At 48.7% G+C, this 26,286-nt stretch overlaps 2 protein-coding genes across 2 annotated transcripts in view; one reads left to right on the top strand and one right to left on the bottom strand.

Annotated features, from left to right (window-relative positions):
* Positions 1–6,681: 6,681 nt before the first annotated feature.
* Positions 6,682–18,085, bottom strand: ENY2 (ENY2 transcription and export complex 2 subunit). Its single transcript, XM_083186702.1, has 5 exons — positions 17,934–18,085; positions 12,733–12,809; positions 10,631–10,701; positions 8,456–8,530; positions 6,682–7,070 (listed from the first exon to the last, which is right to left on the bottom strand). Exons 2-5 carry the CDS (start codon positions 12,798–12,800, stop codon positions 6,994–6,996), a joined length of 291 nt encoding a protein of 96 aa, XP_083042828.1. The 5' UTR covers positions 12,801–12,809; positions 17,934–18,085; the 3' UTR covers positions 6,682–6,993.
* The window catches only part of NUDCD1 (NudC domain containing 1), a 122,863-nt gene continuing 114,645 nt past the window's right edge, over positions 18,069–26,286 (top strand). The window contains exon 1 of the mRNA XM_083186474.1: positions 18,069–18,409. Coding sequence (XP_083042600.1) covers positions 18,295–18,409 — 115 coding nt within the window. The 5' untranslated portion in view covers positions 18,069–18,294. The remainder of the gene's footprint in view (positions 18,410–26,286) is intronic.

Below are 26,286 nucleotides of genomic sequence, written 5' to 3'. Positions count from 1 at the left end.
GCAGCCGCCACGTGTGTCCTGGCTCATGTGGCGGCTGTGAGCATTCAGGGTCATGTTAGGAGGACTGACTGCATCATGGCCATTGCTAGAACGTCGCTGACGCCGCGTGGGAGCGCAGTTCGGATGATATATTGTTTAGTGTGTACCCAGCTCAAAAATCATCTTGGGGGAATCTTTTTTTCAATGTAATGAAAAAATATGGATATCCTTAAAACCTGATCTGTAAAGGTGCATACACACTGAGCGAGTTTCGCCCGTCCAAGCGATTTCCCCCGGGATGGACGGCTTTCTATAACAACGCTATGAAAAGCCATTTACCCTGCCGCTCACCTGTAGGTAATACCGGCAGATGCGGGAGAGCGCATCAGCCCTCACCGTACACCGCCGCTCCGTACACACTGAAAGCAGCTCAAACAGTAAAACTGGGCTGGTGGTCCCGGGCAGCTGGCGGGGGATGGGATGGCCATGCACTGCTACAATACATCACAGTAGTGCATGGCCAACTTAAGTATAAAGCAGCCAGTATTTACCCTGCACAGAAACAATATAACCACACAAATCTAACTCTCTCAGCACGTGTTACATCTGCCCCACCTGCAGTGCAGCATGGTTTTGTCCATCTGCAAAAATTTCAGCAAACAGGTCTGAATCAGGCCCAGCGTTTAGAAACCACTGTGCTAAAGCATTCAGACAGGCACACTCTCTCATATTGCAAATGCCGGGCTGCTCCAGGGATTTGGGCATGGGTCCGTCCCGCGAGCGACCCAGCATTTGAGATGATAGTCCCCCACAGCGACCCAGCAATAAGCCAGGTTGCTCACATCAGAAATGGGGCGGGGCAGAGCGAAGGCAGGGGGGCGGGGTAGGAGGCAGCGCTTGACGCTGCCTTCGCCCTTTAGTGTGAACGGGACCTGGGTTGCTCGGCCCATGTTACCCATTTACACTGTACAGCAAGCCGGGTCCGACCCGGAATTAACCCTTCTTTTTTTACCCGGTCGGAATTCCGGGTTGCTGGACCTGGGTAATTGGAAATGGCCCTGTCACACCACACGTCATCCCAGGTTATTTGTGCGATATGAAAGGGGTAATATTGAGTTCATTGACTGGAACATAGATGACAGTGACAATACACAAGAGTTGCTATGAGGAGGCCGTAGGGGGAGTGACAGAACTCAGCAGTATATAATTATGACACCTAGCCAGCCTATATGCAATGCACAAGAACAATGTGGCCAATATAATGTGGTATGTAACAGCCGAGACTGGCTGACGCGTCATTGTTTCTTGTGCGCAGTGAGGTCGTACTCAGCAATCATTAAGGTTATGTCCCCAGACTGCACTTAAACGCAATACCCCCTACAAGCGCGGACGACGTAACCAAGACGACCAAAGCAGACGTTCTGGTTCTCTAATTCCGATACGTGCACCCCCTTCCAGCTCGCTCAGGGTACGCCTTATGAAAGAACTCCGACATGTCAGTGTTAGTTTGTCAGTTTGTCACTCCGCCAGACATTCCCAAACAAGATCCTCAAGGCACCCAACGGTCCAAGTATTAAGTATATCCATGGCTCAGCACAGATGGTTATATCAAATTAACTGAGGTACTAAGTCACCTGTGGCCAAGCATGGATATCCTTAAAACTTGAACCGTTGGGGTGCCTTGAGGACTGCGTTTTGGAACCTCTCTGCATTATGCAATTATTGCAGGTCCAAGTTAAAGGGACATACACACGGGGAGATTTTTGCCTCTGTCTAGATCACTTAGAAATTAAGCACGGATCGCTCCATTTGTGCACCCCCGAGAGATGGCGATGCACCTTCCCGCTTGGATCTTTAGCACATGCAGACAAGATCTTGTTAGATCAACCCAGCACATGCTAAAGAACGCCTCTGTACCATGGCCGCCAAGTTCAGAGGCTGGCGCAGCAGTAAGGATGTCCCAGCGAGAACGCTCCCCCGGCGCACTAGTTGCTCCAGAGCCACTTTGACGGGCAGGAGTCAGCCCAGCGCACACTTGCCTGCCCAATTTAGAATGAGCCGGTATCGACGTGAGGGGACTGGGGTCTGTCACAGCCTGGACTTATTGTGTTCCAGGCAATGACCTGGGTGAGCCAGTGGAGGGCGCAGGGAACCGGAAGCTTGGAGGTTTAAAGTATCTGGAGCTCATGCACGGAGAGATGGGGATGATGACCCGCTAAGGACACAGAGGATTGACTAGACCTAGAACAGAGGCGCGGAGTCTAAGCCGACAGTGGTATCCACCAGTGACCCCCGCAAGGGGATATGGACTTCGCTGCAACTGCCGACTAGGTTGCGGCCCTCTGCCCTGGTTACTCTGTGACTTGCAGGGGTGATACTCTGGAGACGGGTAGAGAAGAGATGGTAACGCATCGATGGTGGATCGATGGCACAGAATGCTGGGTAGCAACACAGAGGGCAGAGAGGAGTGGTTGTAGCAAGGAGTACTCAGTAGAGGAGACTGGGTACCGATGATGCAGCCTGGGAACCGGTTGATGGTACTCGATGGTGCGACCTGGGAGCCTGTTGATGGTACGCGATGGTGCGGCCTGGGAGCCGGCTGATGGTACTCGATGGTGAGGCCTGGGAGCCGGCTGATGGTACTCGATGGTGAGGCCTGGGAGCCAGCTGATGGTACTCAATGGTGATCACTGGAAGCCGAGAGGTAACAGGTATGATAACCCACTGGTATCCGGAGACTGTACTGGTAACCTGGGCTGCACACAGAGAGCTGAATCACTCTGAGGATGGAACTAGTGGAAACTTCTGGCAGGCGTGGAATGACCAGGAAAGCAGCAGATGGTAGCAGGTAACAGCAGGACACAGGTAACCAGATCTCTGGAGCAAGTGGGGAGTCTTGAAAGGAGCTTGACGCTGGAGAACTTGCAGGGGAACTGACAAGTTGTTCAAGACAAGGAGGAGTCTGGGAAGCTGGCTTTTATTCCTCCAGGTGATTGCTAATTAGCCGCAGGCTGTGGTATCAGCCGCAGCAGCAGTACACAGAACCAGGAAGTAACTTTAGCTCCCTGGATCATGTGACCCGCAATCAGGACAGGGAATGCACCTGGAGTCCTCTATCCTATGTGACACAGGGAATGGCTTGTGAGACAGAGACATCGCGCTAGGTGCTGCATAGTGTGCCAACAGCTGATCTGCGGCGCAAATTACACCAGCGTGCCGGTAAGGGGTTAGCACATATCGCACATCGCAACCTCTGTATAGGCCGATGTGTGCTAACTAGATTGCTCAGCACAACATATCGCAAACTAGTATACTCGCCTACCTTAAGTGTCTCCTCTCCGGGAGAAGCCTGGAGAGGAGAAGCTTTGCAGTTTTTCATCCTCCTCGGCGGGAAGGGATGGCACTAAACGATACAATTTGCATCATTTTAGCCCACCCACTCCCCAAAAAGCTGCGAATGCCAGAGGGAAGAGTTGCGCGGGCTGATGCTGGGGCCCCGCTTAATGTGGAAGACTTGCCCACTCTTCTGGGTGGCCGGTCCAATTTTCAGGACCCTCCCGGCCATCCCGGGAGGGTAGGTATGTTTAAATTCCTGTCCAAATGACGTCTTCTGCAATGTACTTTCACTTTGAGCTGTGAGAGTTTTTACTTTCACTTTGAGCTGTGACCATTTCAATCCCACAAACACTCCACCCCACCCACAGTCCCTCTCTGCTCCTACCCCCAATCTCTGTCTTCACAGCAACCTCTTTGAATACCCAGCAAGTTTGAACCCTGTCAGTGTCCCTGCAAAAATGTCTTTCACTTTCTATTATGACATCTCTTAGCACACAAAGCAGTAATTTGGTCCGTCGAGTGGCCTCTAGTGATCAGTAGTGGTACTTCACCCCAAAGGGATGAGGAGTAGTTCGTAATTACTAATTGTCTGGAACACGGTGGATTATGTCCCTGAGCAATTCCAGATAATTGTTGCTGGGTACACAACAGCGGAGGCTCCTTGTTTAGCAGGGCAGCTGCCTCTTCCAAGCAGGCCGCAAGGTAATATACAAATATAAAACAAATCATTTTGTTTAAAAATATAAGATTGTCACTTTAAATGGCAAGGGTAATATCAGTAAGTTACTTTGGTACTTGTGTAGTTTCACGGCGCCACCGCACGCACAGTGAAACTTTGAAACTTGGCAGTCTGCCAGACTCTGTGTTTACTGTGCGCGTGCCGCTCTAGCTGTTCTCAGCGCAGCTCGTGGCTGCTTTCCTTATGTAAGCTACGTTATCAGCATAGCGCTGGGCAGCAGCAGTGCACCCAGCGCTGACAGGTCACTGTGGTACTTGTAGTTCCACAGTGAAATAGGCAGTCCTGTGCACCGCTGACAACCCGGCAATTTAGAAGTCTAGATTTAGACGTCTAAATCCAGACTCCCTGCAAACCGCTAAGATGGGGGCATCTAAATTTAGACGGTAAAGCGTCTAAATTTAGTAGGGTCTAGGAGTACACTATTAAACCTGTTCACAATGACACTAGTCGACGTAACAGCTGTCGACCTTGTTAATTCCACTATCAACGGCAACCCGAAGCGTGGCGAGCGCAGCGGTACACGTCCTACGACCTTTTCATACCCCCACTATCCACGTCGGCGTGGAGTTGATTTTATAAAGTGTGGCGAGTGCAGCGAGCCCCGTGAGGGGACGCGGATACCTGTGAAGCCCGCGAGGGGACGCGGATACCTGTGAAGCCCGTGAGGGGACGCGGATACCTGTGAAGGTATCCGCGTCCCCTCACGGGGTTCGGTGGCTCGCCATACTTTATAAAATCAACTCCACGCCGACGTGGATAGTGGGGGTTTGAAAAGTTCGTAGGACGCGTACCGCCGCTGCTCTCGCCACGCTTCGGGTTGGCGTGAATAGTGGAATTAACAAGGTGCACAGCTGTTACGTCGACTAGTGTCATTGTGAACAGGTTTAATAGTGTACCCCTAGACCCTACTAAATTTAGACGCTTTACCGTCTAAATTTAGATGCCCCCATCTTAGCGGTTTGCAGGGAGTCTGGATTTAGACGTCTAAATCTTGACTTCTAAATTGCCGGAGAGTCTAAATTGCCGGGTTGTCACTGTGGAAATTGCCAGGTTATTTCACTGTGGAACTACAAGTACCACAGTGACCTGTCAGCGCTGGGTGCACTGCTGCTGCCCAGCGCTATGCTGATAACGTAGCTTACATAAGGAAAGCAGCCAAGAGCTGCGCTTTTCTCAGCTAGAGCGGCACGCGCACAGTAAACACAGTCTGGCAGACTGCCAAGATTCAAAGTTTCACTGTGCGCGCGGTGGCGCCGTGAAACTACACAAGTACCGTTACTTTTCCCAACTCTAGGTTAGTATGAAGGTAAAAGTTCTGTGGCCAACAGTATAAAGCAGGTTAGTCCATTCACCAACAGGCAGCTCTATCACAGCTCCTATGTGTTGGAGGTGTCCCAGCTGCTGATTCCTTGCGTGTGCAATGCAGCTTTAACAGATTTCTCCACACTCCTGGGCAAGATGACAGTGGGGTCAGCGTTTTCAAAGCTGTACACTGGTACTGGCACCCCCCTCTAGGATAACAAGATTACCTGACGCAGTTCTCACTGAAGAGGACTGCTGAGAAGACGGACACCCGACTAAGAAAATAAAAAACAATGAGGTAGGACACCTCTGTACCTGGTGATGAACTACAAGTCACAGCAAGGATGATCAGCACTGGGATTTGAAGGACATACACACAATAATGACTGGGACATTGTAGAGAACAGTAAAGCAAGACAAATGTTAGAAGTTTGTGGGGAAAGAGAAAGGGTGTCTCTGTGTGGTGCACCTGAAGGAACATCAGTCCTTCAGGTGCACCACACAGAGACACCCTTTCTCTTTCCCCACAAACTTCTGCCTCAATCAGATGTCCAGTGGTAGCACACCCTCCTGACTTTATCGAGTTGTACTCCTAATCTGTATATGAGGGGCCTTTATTGTCTACAAAAACATACCTCCTGTGCGACTAACAAACCCATTTCCCCTTTTTCCTTGTCATTACAAGACAAATGTTACCCCTCACATTACTGATTATTCCCTAACAAAAACACTGAAATGTCTTAGAAATAGTAGGACCAGGGTAAAATACTTGTTGTTTTGTTGACACCGATGAAATGACAACAGTCCCGGTAGTGCGGCAGCTTAACTTACAGGTCAACACTGTGATCAAACTAAGGGGGTGAAACAGGTTGGCTCGCTTACATGCGAATTCGATCCGGGGACCTATAATGAGCGTCTGCGTATGGACGAAAAATATGTGCAAACTTGATTAGTGAACGCCTTCGACGAGTAACAATCACCGGGTGTTCGTTCGTATGGGCAGGAGAACGCCCAGCATTTTATGGACAGCCCAATGAAAACGCTGGACATTCCTCTGGGAACGTAGGCGGGCCGATGCCTGCTCGCAAGACGTCAGCTCCTGCCCCCTGTTCGCCCATCTCCGGGCCAGATTAAAAAAAAGTCAGTTGCGATGGGCAACCTGGGCGATGTTCTGCACACAAGACCAGCGGTACCAGCAAGTTGTACTGTAAAGGGATGATCATACCACATGACATGACTCGGAAAGGCGATAGTGGAAACATCTGATCGCAATTGTACAGAAGGGGGATCTAGCCGATACAAGTACAGTCCTAGAACAAGAGAAGTCTTATACATACAGCCTTTAATATGAACAGGAAACAAATATCAATGTCAAATAAAAATATATAGATCTAGACAGAGTCGGAGCGACCGCGTCCCGGTCATATGACATCAGCGCAGAACAGAGTATTGCTGGGGGTTAGTATCTCACGGGGTACAATACTGTCTGCAGCAGCCATGTGGGCACTCATTTGGCAAGATTTTATTTTGGTAATATATGGTACAAATTATGCCGTAATAAAAAAAAAAAAAAAAGTTGGAAATGGAAAACAAATAGCAAAATAAATGTTTCATATACAAAAAGGGGGAAAAATGGGTTAGAGACTGGCGTGCTGGGCCAGGAACGCCCGTATTCGCTGTAACAGCTCCTTCTTCACACTGTCTGGCACCAAGGCTGAAAGAGAAATGAACGCTGACAATCAGAGAGGACTCAGCGGCAGAGAGCAAGGAACGGCGTGTGGGGGACTGGTTAAGGAACATCTGGGGTGGAATGTAATGGGGTGTTAGAATCAGAAAGTGAGAGATTTTGGAAGAGTTTTTTTAAAAACTGCGATCATTTACACTGCAAAACCAGGACGATATTGCCATGTAAATAATCAGCGCTTTTAAAAAAAAATGGGAAAACTCTCCCAAAATCGCTCACTTTCTGATACTAATACCCCATTACATTCCCCTTCAGCCTTGTAGAAAACTCATGGACAGGGTTTCCAGGAAATTTCAGAAAGGAAACACAAAATTAAAAAAGGTATCTGTGGTTACAAAGCATTAGTATTAATCCCATTCAGTGCTCGGTGCTAAGTCTTAGGGCAGTGGCTCTCTACCTCGGTCCTCAAGTTCCCCCAACACTGCATGTTTTTCAGGTGAAATATTTAGCTCCAACTCTGGATCTTTTAAAATGTGTCAGTAAGTAATGAGTGCACCTGAAAAACGTGAAGAGTTGGGGGTACTTGAGGACCGAGGTTTAGAACCACTGTCTTAGCAAGAACTGCCACTTGTGTATAAGTGGGGGAAGCAGCTGCTGCCATGTGCAGGAGAGCAAGCAGCAATAGCAGTCGCTGCGTGCAGGATAGGAGTGAGCAGCAGCCGCCAAGAGTAAAGGCCCCCATACATTATATGACTTCTATGAGGGGAACAGTTGCATTCAATACCCCGTGAGCCGCCCGGCAGCTTCCAAGGAGGCTCAGATGCGATTTGGCACTTGATGTGCCACTTCTTTCACATGCGATACTTGCAACAGTGGCAGGAATAAAAAAAAAACATTCATAGAATAGGCGGACTCTGATTGGCTTGGACAGCTCTTTAAGCCAATCAGAGGCCTCCCATTCTTTTGAATGCTTACACCCCCCCCCCCCCCCCTAATGTGCTGCCCGCCGCCGCCCGGACCTGCAGAAAGGTGTGTACCAGTGGTGCGGCACAGCTGGCACACACCTATAGACGGAATCGCACACAATACATTGCGGGTACTAAACAGCCCCTGCGATGTGCCGCTGATGGGTCCGATTCAGATTTATCTTATGTTCTGCATGTCCAACCCAATGCGTACGGGATTGCACATCGATCTTATGTTCTGCAGGTCCGACCCAATGCGTACGGGATTGCACATCGGATTGGATGTCATACAAATGCGATTTCTTGGCCAGATCCGCCAGAATTGGGTGAAATCAGGCACAAATCGCACAGTGTATGGTGGGCCTTAAGTGAACAGCAGCAGCGTGCAGACATTACCTACGACATAACCCATAAATACATCCCAAACTATAGCACGAAGCCAAGACCCACCTCTGCCTTTGGGAGTGATTTCAGCCACCAGATCATCCACTGTGACATGTTCTAATCCTTTCTCATTGATCACATCTGCAGGGAGAAAATATTCTATGAAGCGCATCTTAAATAAATACCTGATCAGAGCATAAACGGCGGCCACAGAGAACTGGGTCCACGTCCCGGCTCTGAGGAACTACACAAGTTTAACATTTAACTATTTCCTGACAGTCCAGTGATGAGCAAATGTGATTGGTTATCCAGGCCTCAATGTAACGGGACGCAATTTATACCAAAGATGCAATCTGTATAATAGGATAAGCTACAGGTATCTTCAGACGGCTGTGACTAAGGGCCTGATTCTGGTTCACTCGCAAAAGCAAAATCCCTCTCTAATGAATGAAACCATATAGATTTAAATTTAAACACACTCCACCCAAATCTAGAGGCCCCCATATATTAGTCAGACGTCCTAAGGACGTCGGACCAATATGCTCTTGAGCTGTGCCGGCAGCTCCCCGGGAGGCTCACATATACGATTTGGCACTTGATATGCATGCGATTTATTGCATGGAAAAACTCCTGGGGAGCCGGCAGCAGGGTCGGAGCTAGTAGTGGCATTTGCCAGGAGGCAGGGCGGGTAGCGGCATGGGGAATTTGAATTTTTTTTTTTTTTGAAGACTGGCCGGACGCTGATTGACTGCAGTTACCCCCCTGAATACACAGAAGTGATCCCTCAATTCTTAGCTTTCTGCGTGAAGATTACAAGATATTTACGTGAATCAGCATCGCCATTAATACACCTTTCAGACATACGCAAAAATCCCGGTATTTTTTACGTGCATAATCCCGGGACTACCGTATGTCTGAATGGCTATTCCCGGGATTTTAGTGGACTAAAATCTAAGGTCCTGCGCACCTGCAATCAACCCAGGATTTTTAAAAATAGTGTTCCCTCTAAGCTTATTTTGCAGGGTTACCGTGCCCATTTTTACAACCTCAAAATGCACACTGTCCTTTTTGTGTGTGGCACTGTGCGCCCTTACATTGCCCCCCACCGCGCTGACATGCCATTGAGAACTTCCGGTGTGTGCTATAATGGTGTGTGGTATAATGTGTAACAGGCATTACAGTGTGTGCCATAATGTGTAAATGTCATTACAAAAAATATATAATGGGAATAGCAGAGTAGGACAATGTTTAATGGGCATAATCCTAGCACAGTGTGCAATTTTTTATATATGGTTTTTTTGTTGTTGTTTCTAATGTAAATTTCTAATATAAAATCTGACCTCCCGACTGAAAAAAGTCCCATGCCCGGTGGTCAGCACCCTGCCTTAAAAATATCCTAGTGTTCTTTCTAGCACTCGCCATCTTTGAAAACCCATACAGTGCCTGTTCCCTGCCTGGGGTGTCGCTGTCTGCTGTAGTGCTTCTAGCGCAGTGTGGTCTGTATATCAGCACTGATATGCAAACCAGACCTGTGCTAGAAACACCACAGCAGACAGCGACACCCCAGGCAGGGAAGAGGAACTGCATGGGTTTTCAAAGATGGTGGGTGCCAGAAAGAACACTACTAATCTCTATTCTTGAATAAAACCTGCTCAGAAGAGGCGTATTAATAATTTAATTGCTACAATAAAATTAGCATCTGACCACAAGTAAATTACATTTGAGCAGTGGCTTTGGTGCAGTCATATATTGTAAACCACAAATATTGACTACACCAGGGTCCTTATGCAGATCTGATAACAGTACAAATTTGTTCTCAAAATGGGCAAAACCATGTGCACTGCAGGTGGGGCAGATGTAACATGTGCAGAGAGTGTTACATTTGGGTGGGGTGTGCTGAAACTGAAATCTAAATTGCAGTGTAAAAATGATGCAGCCAGTATTTACCCTGAACAGAAACAAAATAACGCACGCAAATCTTACTCTCTCTATAAATGTTACATCTGCCCCACCTGCAGTGCACATGGTTTTGCCCATTCTGAGAACAAATTTGTACTGCGATCAGAGCTGAATAAGGGCCCAAAGCTGTTTGAGTGCCGCCTGCTTCTTCCGGACCCTGCCATAAGCTCGGAGGAGAACACCTCTAGTTAAACATTGCGGAAAGCACCACGGCGTTTGCCAAGTCTATGAAAGTGCCGAACAATCCTACAACTATACACGCACGCACGCGCACATGTATACCTTTGCAGTGTGCCTTCAGCTGGTCTCTCCATCCGCACTCAATCAGTTTTGCTCTCAGAAGTTCCTTAAGGCTAGAAGAGGATAAAGACAACAAGTTAGTATCCAGTTCATATTATATACTCAGTATACAAGGTTCCCAATGTGATTGGTCAGGGAGCAGAATAATTCATCACCCATCTATAGCACCAGGTGCTATGCAAAAATACAAACATTTATCCTCTGTACCCAGTATTATGCCCACTTAGCGCCTGTGCCACTCATGTTCTTGCAAATTAGCAAACAAACAGGAGGACATGTGGTTGGGGGACAAAGGCTTCTAGCAAGATGGTGACAGTCACTGTGCAGAAATATGGGGGTATGTAGTAGTCACAGCTGGTCTATCATAAATTCCTCACTCCCAGCGACTGCTAAGGGACCAGGACTGCAACCTCTAGCCTGAATCCAAGGTGAGGAGATGGGCTACCGGGGTCCGCAGTCAGTCTCCTGCCCACCGTCTGGAAGTCAGTTGAGGCTCGCTGGAAACACTTAGCTGGCTGCGATGCTTGGCTTTCCTCTGCCACTTTCATGAAGGAATCTGCTTGGGAAGGTATTTTGGTGGCTGGGAATGTTCCAGCAGCCCACAAAGAGCTCTGGATTCCCCCTAGACCACCAGGGAAACAAGTATCTTCCCTACCGTAGGCTTTCCCAGAATGCAGCACTGAAACACAGGATGCTCTCCCAGCTCGGTGCTGCCCTGTACACACCACTAGCCTCACTTAGCCCCACAGTCCCTTGCCGTGCAGCACAGCCCTAAGCACACCTCCCTGTCTCACCACAGCCTGCAGAGAGGATTGGGGCTGTGGCATGTTACACAGCATTGCACCCCAAAACCCCCACCCCCCAATTTACCCCCGAGGTTAACATTTATTATTTCCGCAGGAAAGAATCGGGGAACATTTTTAAATATTCTTTTTAAACACTCGGTGCCTAGTGCCGTTAATAAATTTTGCAGATGGCACCTTGCGCAGGACAGACACTTAATAAGGCGCTGCAGCAGGGGGTTACCCCTTCAGCACTGTGGCTGCCATTCATCACGTGGGACAGGGCGGTGGTGTGATTAGGGTAAATGCGGGACAGGGCCCCGACCACAGCATGATTTGGGCTTATTGCATTCAGGGGTTGCATAGCCAAAATCAATTAACACGGAATCTACGTCTTACCATGGGATATAGATTACAGCTTGGGATACTTCACCCCAAAAGAAGAGCCTGCAGTAAGTCCTGAGACTGAACCCCCCCCCCAAATATAGGATTAGTGATTATATGGAACACCCGTTATAAATACTTCGGCAGTTGGTCAAATATACCGGTGCAATGTTATTACTGCCTGACAATAGCTTTCATATCTCTCTGCACAGCTCTGAGCAGCGCAGGCCCCCTGGAGGCGTAACGTCATATGATTAGATGGATGGAAGGCAGAGATGGAAGCCAAGCTGTGGAGATCCAATGTGCACATGGGCCTCAGGGGAGATAAAGAGGGCGGGTAAGAGCAGCTGGCATTGGGTGGCTGCTTGAGGGTGTGGCGCCATTACTGTGCTGTTCTCCTAGAGGCTGATTCAGAGATGGATGCAGAAACAGCGGCCAGTCATCTACGACATTATCCTAAAAATGCTGTTTGGTGCATCTGTAGACGCAACATAGAAACTCGTACAGAAGACTGAAAACTGGCCCACGGCATCAGCACTGCGACTGTTTCTGAATCAGCGCTCTCATAGTTTCCAAATATCAGGCTGTGTCATACACCTGGATCACTTTGACCTCATTAAGCCCCTGACTGCTATAACCTGTTCTCCACCATAAACATATTTCCCGACATCACAACGATCTCACAGCAGTATCGGGAACTTAAAGAAGAAACAAAAAAACAACACAGTGTCTACGGTAAGTTCAAAGCGGCAAATAGTTACAAGATAAAGCCATCCAAAAACATGCAGGTTCCTTAAACTCGTTCCATGACCTGAACCTGTGACATAGGTGCATTTTCTGTATCCACATTCCACCAAGTAGAAGGTGACGGCAGACGTCGGGGTGGGAGTAACGACTGGTATTTATTCCATTACTTACCGTTCCCTCTCCCCCGTCTCTATGAGCTTCTGGTTAATAGCGGCTCTCATCTGAGCATCCTTATTCATGGTGCCGGCCTGTACAATAATGAGAGGATGTTATACATGGATATTACCCTCCTCACTAAGGTATACAGATGCGCTTCCTATAGACTTCACTAAGGTCACTGTTATACACGGATATTACTCTCCTCACTAAGGTATACAGATGCGCTTCCTATAGACTTCACTAAGGTCACTGTTATACACGGATATTACTCTCCTCACTAAGGTATACAGATGCGCTTCCTATAGACATCACTAAGGTCACTGTTATACACGGATATTACTCTCCTCACTAAGGTATACAGATGCGCTTCCTATAGACTTCACTAAGGTCACTGTTATACACGGATATTACTCTCCTCGCTAAGGTATACAGATGCGCTTCCTATAGACATCACTAAGGTCACGGTTATACACGGATATTACCCTCCTCGCTAAGGTATACAGATGCGCTTCCTATAGACATCACTAAGGTCACGGTTATACACGGATATTACCCTCCTCGCTAAGGTATACAGATGCGCTTCCTATAGACATCACTAAGGTCACGGTTATACACGGAGATTACCCTCCTCGCTAAGGTATACAGATGCGCTTCCTATAGACTTCACTAAGGTCACGGTTATACACGGATATTACTCTCCTCACTAAGGTATACAGATGCGCTTCCTATAGACATCACTAAGGTCACTGTTATACACGGATATTACCCTCCTCACTAAGGTATACTACAGATGCGCTTCCTATAGACATCACTTAGGTCACTGTTATACACGGATATTACCCTCCTCACTAAGGTATACAGATGCGCTTCCTATAGACTTCACTAAGGTCACTGTTATACACGGATATTACCCTCCTCACTAAGGTATACAGATGCGCTTCCTATAGACATCACTAAGGTCACTGTTATACACGGATATTACCCTCCTCACTAAGGTATACAGATGCGCTTCCTATAGACATCACTAAGGTCACTGTTATACACGGATATTAGCCTCCTCGCTAAGGTATACAGATGCGCTTCCTATAGACTTCACTAAGGTCACTGTTATACACGGATATTACCCTCCTCACTAAGGTATACAGATGCCCTTCCTATAGACTTCACTAAGGTCACTGTTATACACGGATATTACTCTCCTCACTAAGGTATACAGATGCGCTTCCTATAGACTTCACTAAGGTCACAGTTATACACGGATATTACTCTCCTCACTAAGGTATACAGATGCGCTTCCTATAGACTTCTCTTAGGTCACTGTTATACACGGATATTACCCTCCTCACTAAGGTATACAGATGCGCTTCCTATAGACTTCACTAAGGTCACAGTTATACACGGATATTACTCTCCTCACTAAGGTATACAGATGCGCTTCCTATAGACTTCTCTTAGGTCACTGTTATACACGGATATTACCCTCCTCACTAAGGTATACAGATGCTCTTCCTATAGACTTCACTAAGGTCACTGTTATACACGGATATTACTCTCCTCACTAAGGTATACAGATGCGCTCAGTGTTCGCGAAAACCCTCAAAAAACATGGGTCCCTGGGACCCTTCACTTATAAAAATTGGGGTCCTACCGGACCTTTTCTGGGTCCCAACAGAAATGAAGGTTCTAAATTTCTAACAACTTAAACAGAAAGAAAGGTAAAACTGTTTTGTAAAGCAGTACTGCTTTGGGGGAACAAAATTACGTCAGTACCAACACCAGCATCCTGACTACTGCCAGGAGATCAGAGTTGGCATCAGTGAAGATACAGGCACCAGGATCCTAACTGCCGGGATGCTGATTGCGAGTATGCTGGGGCGGGTTGGGGTGAGGAAGGAGAGTCTAGGTACTAATGCTGTGTACACACGGGGGGCGATAGGGGCTATATTCGCTGGGAATATGGTCGCAGGCGACCATATTGCCAGTGATGGAAGTGTGCCCCAGCGATAAAATGCCGGGTGCGCGCTCCCGTTTTCTGCCCCATTGTAATCGCTGGTCGCAGGAGCTTGCTCCTGCGACCAGCTAATTACCTCTGCGGCTCCCCAGCAGTGGTTCCTTTTCACCAGCGACCATCTCTTGTCGCTGATGAAAAGGAGACACTGAGCAATATATTGGTCAGTAATATATTGCAAGCAATATATTGCTAGCAATATATCTCCCCCCTCCCCCCCCCCCCCCGGGTGTACGCACCTTAAGGGTAGGCAAGGTTAGGGTTAGGCGCTGTGGGACCCACACTGTACAGGGTCTTCTAGGGGCACACTGACATACACATAATGTACAGGGTCTAGGAGCACACTGACATACACACATACTATACAAGGTATAGGGGCACACTGACATACACATAATGTACAGGGTCTAGGGGCACACTGACATACACACATACTGTACAGGGTCTAGGGGCACACTGACATACACATAATGTACAGGGTCTAGGAGCACACTGACATACACACATACTATCCAAGGTATAGGGGCACACTGACATACACATAATGTACAGGGTCTAGGGGCACACTGACATACACACATACTGTACAGGGTCTAGGGGCACACTGACACACTGTACAAGGTATAGGGGCACACTGACATACAGTACACACATACTGTACAAGGTCTAGGGGCACACTGCCCACTGTACAAGGTATAGGGGCACACTGACACACACACTGTACAGGGTCTAGGGGTACATTGGTACACACACACACACTATTGTAAAGGCACACTAACACACATACAGGGACCAGAGGCCTGCCTCCCCCATCGACGAACAGGAATAGAAGTACCTATTTGCTGGTCTGCTCTATGGGTGACCCTGGACGAGGAGCGTGTTCGCAGCGGTGCTTTCTTCAGTGGGGCCGGGGATCACATTTTGTGTTTCATCCGGCTGCGGAACTTGGTGGGCTGGCAGGGGCTGCAAGCAGCTGCTGTCGCTGGCAGACAGGGGGATAGTCTCCGGTGCAAGTGGCGTGTGTTTAAGGCAGTGACTAGTGACGGGGGGGGGGGGGGGGGGGCAGCTTGTTCCCCATAGCCGCTGCATCCCCGTAGTTATGCAGTGTCAGTCCCCCACATCATGTCATTCTATAACACCTGAGCCCCACAACAAAAATCCAGCAGCTGAATCACAGCACAGGCTCACAGGCACCACTTCACTTTTCTCCCCTTAAGCCCCCACACATCCCAGTAATCATTAAGCCGCGGCTTCTCTCCTTCCCCCCAGCATGCCTCCTCCTCAGTCTCCACAGCACAGACAGTGTCACTGGCTTCCCATCATTAGCCCCTGCCCCCACTTTGTATGTGCATACCCGGTCACGGATGTTAAGACGATCCGGAGCTCCAGGAGGGGGTACGCACACTTAAGTGCTCAGCACGCGTGAATACAGCAGACCGTAAACTTGCCATTATCCCAGCAGCGGGTCACCTTGGCAGAGCGGCAGCGGGTGTCCTGCACGGCATCCTCCGCCGCTTCCTCCCACAACGTTTGCATGCGCAGCGCTGACTCCGCCCTGCGGCATGCTGTTGGTCTTTAAGATGGTCTCCTACGCAGCCGCATCACCACAGAGCCAGCAATTGAGGATCCGTCCTCCATAGAACATGCTAAATGCCGGGTCGGACGGAGCGCGTCCCAGGGGACGCAGCCATCTTTGAAAAATGAGTCCCTACTGTGCAAAAGTGAGTAAAATACTCGCTATAGCGAGTATTTGCGAACCCTGCTTCCTATAGACATCACTAAGGTCACTGTCATACACGGACATTACCCTCCTCACTAAGGTATACAGATGCGCTTCCTATAGACTTCACTAAGGTCACTGTCATACACGGATATTACTCTCCTCACTAAGGTATACAGATGCGCTTCCTATAGACTTCACTAAGGACACTGTTATACACGGATATTACTCTCCTCACTAAGGTATACAGATGCGCTTCCTATAGACTTCACTAAGGTCACTGTTATACACGGATATTACTCTCCTCACTAAGGTATACAGATGCGCTTCCTATAGACATCACTAAGGTCACTGTTATACACTGATATTACTCTCCTCACTAAGGTATACAGATGCGCTTCCTATAGACATCACTAAGGTCACGGTTATACACGGATATTACCCTCCTCACTAAGGTATACAGATGCGCTTCCTATAGACTTCACTAAGGTCACGGTTATACACGGATATTACCCTCCTCGCTAAGGTATACAGATGCGCTACCTATAGACATCACTAAGGTCACTGTTATACACGGATATTAGCCTCCTCGCTAAGGTATACAGATGCGCTTCCTATAGACATCACTAAGGTCACTGTTATACACGGATATTAGCCTCCTCGCTAAGGTATACAGATGCGCTTCCTATAGACTTCACTAAGGTCACTGTTATACACAGACATTACCCTCCTCACTAAGGTATACAGACGCGCTTCCTATAGACTTCACTAAGGTCACGGTTATACACCGACATTACCCTCCTCACTAAGGTATACAGATGCGCTTCCTATAGACTTCACTAAGGTCACCTATCCTACCGCACCTACGGTTATTTGTGGCCTTTTAGGTATAAAAGTAAATATATGCAACTAGTCGTATAATAAGGGACTGAACTTGGCTGGTGCTTATGGGTTGATTGGTACGTTTACGGAGCTCAGTATCTGTGCAATGGGCGTTTTGGGCGGTAACCTTGCAAACATTTGATACTGTTCTGTCTCACGGTAGCGTGGAACGTCTGCACTTATTTGCAGTGTATAGATGGAAAGGAGAGACGTTTCATGTAGGGCCAGGCATGTCCAAACTGTGGCCCTCCAGCTGTTGTAAAACTACACATCCAAGCATGCCTTGCCATAGATTTTGCATTTCCTAAGGTATCCCTGCCGAAAAATCTAACTAAATGATTTGAAATGTTGGCATAACACCACAGTTAGGGCCGCTCATTTTATATATTTATATATATATATATATTATACACACACACACACTATGTAGACATACATATGTGTATGGCGATAAAGAGATGAATAGTAGAGAGTTAGTGTGTGTGTGTGTGTGTGTGTGTGTGTATATATATATATATATATATATAAATATATATATATACACACACAGTGTATGAGATAAATGTTTATAAGAGTATATATACACATACACAGACTACTCACCGGTATACAACGCGCTGGCCCAAAACCGGAAGTCCCCTGTTGCCTAGCAACCACATGTAGGGCGGAGGGAGACGGACAGGGCTTGACGTCATCACTCCGCGCCAAGGGGTAATTATCACCAGCCCCGCGCCCGCCCAGCTATGCGCCACGCCTCTTCCCCGCCTTTTGCCGCCGCCAGGTGCCGCTGTCCCGGCTTGCATCCATCCTCTTCCACCCCGGCTCAGGTTATGACTACATTTCCCGGCGTGCTCCGGCCACCGGTCCGTGCGTGAAGTGTTTCCGCCGGGGGCAGGAGACCCTGCCGGAAGGTTCCGGCTGGTTTAGTGATTGGGCACAGGCAGCTGCTGCTCCCTGGACAAGTATGGAGGCTGCCAATTGCTCCCTGAGGGTGAACAGGCGGCTGCTGGACCCCAAGTTTGAGAGCTACAAGCTGTCCCTGGACCCCCTGCCATGTTATGGTGTGGAGCTGGATGCTGGTGAGTCTCTATCGTGTGTGTAACACGTGTGTATCCCAGCTGCAGCCATGTCCTGTCAGGTGTCTATCCTCTCCCTAGCAGGCTGCCAGAATACGTGTGATGGGCAGATGATGTCAGCACAAAGTTGACATTTGCTGTGTCAGCACTGCTAATGCTGACGTCAGAATGTCAACTGTCTTGCAGTCCACATGGAAACTGTATCAACAAAGCATTGTAGTCAGATTCCAACATTGTTGTCATGTTGTAAGTCATCATGTATAGTGTCGGCATATCAGCGTTGTAACTGCCGACATAAAGTGTGTATCCCGGTTACAGGGCCGTGATCTACAATCCCCCTCCCCATGTAACAGGTTTGTGGGTTATTAAGTCGAGTCTACATTGGATCCAATTCCTTCTTAGATAGCGCACAGATATTCCGCAGCGCTTTACAGAGAATATTTGAACATTCACATCAGTCCCTGCCCCAGTGGAGTTTACAGTGTATATTCTAGTGTTCCCACTAGGCTGTTTTAGCGGGGCGCTGCGCCCTGCCCGATTTTTATTTAATTTTTTAAGGGAAAAATGCGCCCTACCCCTCTAGCAGCGCCCCGCTAAAACAGCCTGGTGCCTGCCCGACAGCTTGCACGGGGAAGCCCGGCGATGCCCGGCGCTTCCTCGGCATCACGGCACCTTCCCCCTGTAGTGACGACATCTTCGGCGGGGCCGGGTCCGCCCCCTGTCCTGTCCGCGGCGGCCGGGCCCGCCCCCCTTAGTGACGTCGGCGGCCCGGCCCGCCCCCTTTAGTGACGTCGGTGGGCCGGCCCACCCCCTTTAGTGACGTCGGCGGCCCGGCCCGCCCCCTTTAGTGACGTCGGTGGGCCGGCCCACCCCCTTTAGTGACGGCGGCGGCCCGGCCCGCCCCCTTTAGTGACGGCGGCGGCCCGGCCCGCCCCCTTCAGTGACGTCGGTGGCCCGGGACCGCCCACAAGTGTGACGTCGGCGGTCCTGGACTGCCCCCAGCGCCCTGCCCGACAAAATTCCTAGAGTGAATACTATATATTCCCTACCACATGTACATGCACACACACAGACATTATAGGGTTAATTTTGTTGAGAGCCAATTAACCTACCAGTATATTTTTGGAATGTTGGAGGAAACCTGAGTACCCGGAGGAAACCCACACAAGCACGGGGAGAATATACAAACTCCGCACAGTTCGAGCCATGGTGGGAATGGAACCCGTGACCTCAGTAATGCTGACCATTACACCGTCCGTACTGCCCCGTATATATAACACATGGTGGGGATAGAACCCATGACCGCAGCGCTGTGAGGCAGTAATGCTATAACCATTACACCATCCGTACTGCCCTGTATATATAACAAATGGAGGGGATAGAACCCATTACCTCAGTGCTGTGAGGCAGTAATGCTAACCATTACACCCTCCGTACTGCCCCGTATATATAACACATGGTGGGGATAGAACCCATGACCTCAGTGCTGTGAGGCAGTAATGTAACCATTACACCGTCCGTACTGCACCGTATTTATAACACATGGTGGGGATAGAACCCATGACCTCAGCGCTGTGATGCAGTAATGTAACCATTACACCGTCCGTACTGCCCCGTATATATAACACATGGTGGGGATAGAACCCATGACCTCAGTGCTGTGAGGCAGTAATGTAACCATTACACCGTCCGTACTGCCCCGTATATATAACACATGGTGAGGATAGAACCCATGACCTCAGTGCTGTGAGGCAGTAATGTAACCATTACACCGTCCGTACTGCACCGTATATATAACACATGGTGGGGATAGAACCCATGACCTCAGCGCTGTGATGCAGTAATGTAACCATTACACCGTCCGTACTGCCCCGTATATATAACACATGGTGGGGATAGAACCCATGACCTCAGTGCTGTGAGGCAGTAATGTAACCATTACACCGTCCGTACTGCCCCGTATATATAACACATGGTGAGGATAGAACCCATGACCTCAGTGCTGTGAGGCAGTCATGTAACCATTACACCGTCCGTACTGCACCGTATATATAACACATGGTGGGGATAGAACCCATGACCTCAGCGCTGTGATGCAGTAATGTAACCATTACACCGTCCGTACTGCCCCGTATATATAACACATGGTGGGGATAGAACCCATGACCTCAGTGCTGTGAGGCAGTAATGTAACCATTACACCGTCCGTACTGCCCCGTATATATAACACATGGTGAGGATAGAACCCATGACCTCAGCGCTGTGAGGCAGTAATGTAACCATTACACCGTCCGTACTGCCCCGTATATATAACACATGGTGGGGATAGAACCCATGACCTCAGTGCTGTGAGACAGTAATGTAACCATTACACCGTCCGTGCTGCCAATCTGATATAAAAAAATAAATAATAATTATGTATGTCAATTAAGGTCGACATACATTAGGTCGAGCAGTGAAGGTTGACATGGGATGGATTATCGACACAATCATTAGGTCGATAATTGGAAGGTCGATAATCCACAGGTCAACATGAAGTATTAAAAAATGTTGTCCCTGACAACATAGTCGACATGGACACTTTCTAATTGTACCACGTCCCCTCACTGCGCTCACCATGCTTCAGGCACTATGTGTGTACGGGGCAGCGGTGAGCCCGGATACGCACTCCGGCATCATTGCTGGCTGCCGCTCATTTGCTGGTAGTACTAGCAGATGAGCGAAGGGGTGGACGGCTTTCCATCACTTACACGGGCGAAAATCGCTCAGTGTGTATGTTACTTGTTAACGGACGGCTACCGCTTTCCCTCTTCACCATCCCCTACATTGGTTCCCTTCTCCTTCAGAATCCAATTCATCCTGGCTCTCACCTACAAAGCCCTTACTTCCAACATCCCACCCTGGCAAGGCCTCATGCTTCTCCTAATTGATTACAGCCTCCAAGACTTCTCCCGTGCTGCTCATCTCAAATGGAACGCTCTCCTTCTCTCTGTCAGACTCTCCACCTCTCCCCAAAGGCTTTCATACTCTAAATCAGTGTTTTTCAACCAGTGTGCCGTGGCACACTAGTGTGCCTTGAGCTGTTCTCAAGTGTGCCCCACATCTAGAGATGCCCAATCCCATTTACAGCTACCACCAGTTCAAATGTTGTTTACTGGTCTCTTCTTTTCATGCAAAGGGCCAATGTATTTTATTTTTGTGGGGGAACCAGTGTGATTGTTTTTAATGTGGGGGCCAAAAGTTTTTTTTTTTTCCTGTGGTGGCCAATGTGTTTTGCCCTGTGGGGATCTTAGGGTGTGCCTTGGCAATTTTAAAGTCTTATTTAGTGTGCCGCAAGGTAAAAAGGTTGAAAATCACTGCTCTAAATACATACTATTCCAGTGGTTCTCAACCTCGGTCCCCAAGAGTGCACGTATTCCAGGTCACCCGACAGGTGCACTTATTATTCACTGACACATTTTAAAAGATCACAGGTGGAGCTAATTATTTCACCTGTGATTTTGTGTGGATACCTTTAAAATGTGCGCTGTTGGGGGTCCTTGAGGACCGAGGTTGAGAACCACTGTACTATTCTATTAAATCTTTCCTGCTCCCATCATATGCACCAGATGATTTTTACACATAATTTTTTTGTGCTTTTGGTACTTATTTCCTAGCACGGCGCCCGTCTTATTGATTGTATGCCTTAAGTGTAAGGTACTTAAGGCATACAATCAACGCAATGGACCCGATTTTTTTTTTTGTCAATCACCTGCTTATTTGACGGTGAAAGAGAAGATCGCGTCCATCGCGGCCCATTATAATGGGCCTCGATGCGACCGACGCAATCAATGCGATTTTCCCATAGAGAATAATGTTAAATTATTTTTCAAGTCAAAATTGGGTTGATCGCGTCGGTCGCGGCCCATTATAATGGGCCGCGATGCGATCAACGCGATTTTACATAGGGGACAATAAGAAATGGGCCAATATGGCCAATTTCTCATTGACTATGGTGATAAAGTATGGTTAATGCCCCCCCCATTGTTAACGCCACCCCACTATTGACGTCAACCCGAAGCGTGACGAGCGCAGCGGTACGCGTCCTCCGACCTTTTCATACCCCCACTATCCACGTCGGCGTGGAGTTGATTTTATAAAGGGTGGTGAGCGTAGCGAGCCACCGAGCCCGAAGCGCGTCGAGCGTACGTGTATACCCGTAAAGTTATGCGCGGGGCTCGCTGCGCTCGCCACGCTTCGGGCTCGCCACACTTTATTAAATCAACTCCACGCCGACGTGGATAGTGGGGGTATGAAAAGGTTGGAGGATGCGTACCGCCGCACCTCGCGGGCTCGCTACGCTCGCCACGCTTCGGGTTCGCGTCAATAGTGGGGTGGTGTTAACATGAAGGGGGGGGGGGCATTTAAAACGTGAGGGGGGTTTTCTATTAAAATGGGGGGTTTTGGGGCTTTTTACATTGAAATCAATGTAAAATGGGGTCTCAGGGACCAGTTTACATTGATCGGGTCGGAAAAATCAAATTAGCAACAGGGGGTGGTGATGGACCACTGTAGGGGCGTCGTTGTGTGGGAGCGGTCCGCACCGCTCAGGGGGAGGGTGCTTTGCAATGTAGATAAGCGATTGCACTTTAGCGATGTGCCTGTAAAATGTTGCTGGCATACCACGGGGTGGGACCCAGTATGCTAAGCGGTCTTGCCCTGTGCTTGCCACCCCTGCACGCTGGCACCAGCACCATTTCTCACTAAACTACAACTTACTATGAATCAGGCTCTCGTTAACAGTGCGCACTCCCGCGGGTCATTCGTAATATCCTCCATTGACTCTACATACAGGACGACCATGATATAGTGTGTGTCTGGGCAGCTGCTAGGGAGTTTAGGGAGATTGGGTTTGAAATCTTAAGCCCCATACACACTTAACTAGTCCCCGCCAACGCCGATATTGGCGGTGGTGGGGACTTGGTGGGGAGCCGGCATCGAGAAGTCCATACACGCACAATAAGAGGCTCCACTAGCCTCCAAACTTTCAAGCGTTCCCTGAAAACTCACCTCTTCATGCAATCATATCATAGTTATATACCACACGCATAACCCTCTGAGGCACTTGTGTATTATATAGCTTCCCTTCTGGATTAGTAACTTGGTGGGACTGCTATGCTATTACTGGTTCCTGTCCTTGTGTTTCCCTCCTATATCCCGATAGATTGTAAGCTTGCAGCAGGGCTCTCCTACCTCCAAGTCTGTCTGTTGTTACCCAGTTTGTTTTATCACTGTCTACAGTTGTAGAGTGCAACGGAATCTGCTGCGCTATATATAAGACACTGTAACGGAATCTGCTGCTCTATATAAGACGCTGTAACGGAATCTGCTGCGCTATATAAGACACTGTAACGGAATCTGCTGCGCTATATAAGACGCTGTAACGGAATCTGCTGCGCTATATAAGACGCTGTAACGGAATCTGCTACGCTATATAAGACGCTGTAACGGAATCTGCTGCTCTATAGAAGACACTGTAACGGAATCTGCTGAGCTATATAAGACGCTGTAACGGAATCTGCTGCGCTATATAAGACACTGTAACGGAATCTGCTGCGCTATATAAGACACTGTAACGGAATCTGCTGAGCTATATAAGACACTGTAACGGAATCTGCTGCGCTATATAAGACCCTGTAACAGAATCTGCTGCGCTATATAAGACCCTGTAACGGAATCTGCTGCGCTATATAAGACACTGTAACTGAATCTGCTGCGCTAAATAAGAACCTGTAACGGAATCTGCTGCGCTATATAAGACACTAACGGAATCTGCTGCGCTATATAAGACACTGTAACGGAATCTGCTGCGCTATATAAGACACTGTAACGGAATCTGCCGCGCTATATAAGACACTGTAACGGAATCTGCTGCGCTATATAAGACACTGTAACGGAATCTGCTGCGCTATATAAGACACTGTAACGGAATCTGCTGCGCTATATAAGACACTGTAACGGAATCTGCTGCGCTATATAAGACACTGTAACGGAATCTGCTGCGCTATATAAGACACTGTAACGGAATCTGCTGCGCTATATAAGACACTGTAACGGAATCTGCTGCGCTATATAAGATGCTGTAAATAAATAAAATAATAAATACACCATTGCTGATGTTAGGGTGTGATGGCGGTGGTCGATAATGCGGCCCCCCTCATCCGGACATGTTCAGACGAGAGAGGGGGTTGATAATGACGTGCGGGAGTGTGCATCGTTAAGGACATGGGGGTTATTCTGGTTGATTGCAGCCTTGGGAGTCCGAAAACCCTGCCTTGTGAATGGTTAGCTGGCTCCACCCATTCGCAAGGGTGACTCGCTTGCAGGGGTGTTTGAATGGATGTTGAACAGTAACATCCATGCGCAGGGCAGGGGGAACCTCCCCCATGCAGAATGCAAAGCAATACTGATACCCATAGCGCAAACGTTCTGCCCAGGATGACACAAAAAGAGACCTTCACCAACAAAGTCTTAGAACATGGTAACACACAATAGTACTGTGACACCCACTGGCGAAATTTGGCAAGTAACTTACACACAAATATTGATATAGTCCAAAAGAATCTTTGGTATAACACAATGTGTAACGAGGGTCCAAGAAACATCGTGCAATACTGTATAAACGATTGGCATGATTATATTTTCATTAATTGCACTTACAAAGACGTTTTCTAAAAACGTATATCAAGGTGTGATTGTCTTCCAGATTTCTTATAATGGACCAATTTCCTAAAAGGGCTTGTTAAAACCAGAAATAGTGCAAATACTGGGTGAGATTTAATAGGATGAGAGATTCAGAAAGTGAGAGATTTGGGAAGAAATCTCCAGTTTTTTTAAAGCGGCAATCATTTACACTGCAAAACCAGTTTGATTTTGCAGTGTAAATGATTGCCGCTTTAAAAAAACTGGAGATTTCTTCCCAAAAATCTCACTTTCTGAATCTCTCATCCTATTAAATCTCACCCACTGTTTTTAGGGTTAAAAGCACACCATTTATCTGATACTCACATTAAAACAGAGAATAAAAGCATCTAACCCAAGGGGGTGGCGGGGCGCCAGGGACACAGAGAGACGGACAGAGTCCACCTAAAAGCAGCCTGTTCAGGTCAACAAACGGTTCTCCTGTCCATCACCTCTGTCTGCCGCCCCCCCTGCTCCCTCCACCGGATTCAGTATGAAATCCCGGCGGTCGGGATCCCGGCGTTCAAAATCCCGACCGCCGAAATCCCGACAAGGGGGGGACGTGGATCGCCCCCCTTGCGGGCTCACTGCGCTCGCCACGCAGCGGGCCCGGTGCCTCGCTGTGCTCGGCACACTAATTTATTCTCCCTCCAGGGGTGTCGTGGACACCCACGGAGGGAGAAAGTGTCGGGATTTCGGCGGTCGGGATTCTGAACGCCGGGATCCCGACCGCTGGGATTTTAACTGCATCCCCCTCCACCTTATAGCTCCCTGTTCCCCCTCGCTGTCCCACCAGCATCCCTCACCCGCCACCTCTATGTCCGCTGCTCCCCTTCGGTGGCTCACCAGTGCCGCCCCCCTGCTCCCTCCACCTTGTAGCTCCTTATACCCCTCGTCGGCTCACCGGCATCCGCCACCTCTGTCCGCCGCCCCCCTACTCCCTCCACCTTGTAGTTCCCTGCTACACTCACTGGCATCCCCCGCCCATCACCTTTATGCCCGCTGCTCCCTCCATCTTGCATCTCCCTGCTCCACCTCAGTGGGTCACCGGCATCCCCTGCCCACCACCTATATGTCCGCTGCCCCCCCCCCCCCCCCCCCCGCTTCCTCCACCTACAGCTCCCTGGGAGTTGCATATGATAAATCGCATGCAATTTATC

Source organism: Crinia signifera, chromosome 5 (genome assembly GCF_055691185.1).
Source record: "Crinia signifera chromosome 5, ASM5569118v1, whole genome shotgun sequence".
NCBI classification, from domain to species: Eukaryota; Metazoa; Chordata; class Amphibia; order Anura; family Myobatrachidae; genus Crinia; species Crinia signifera.
This window is presented reverse-complemented; position numbering and strand designations above follow the sequence as displayed.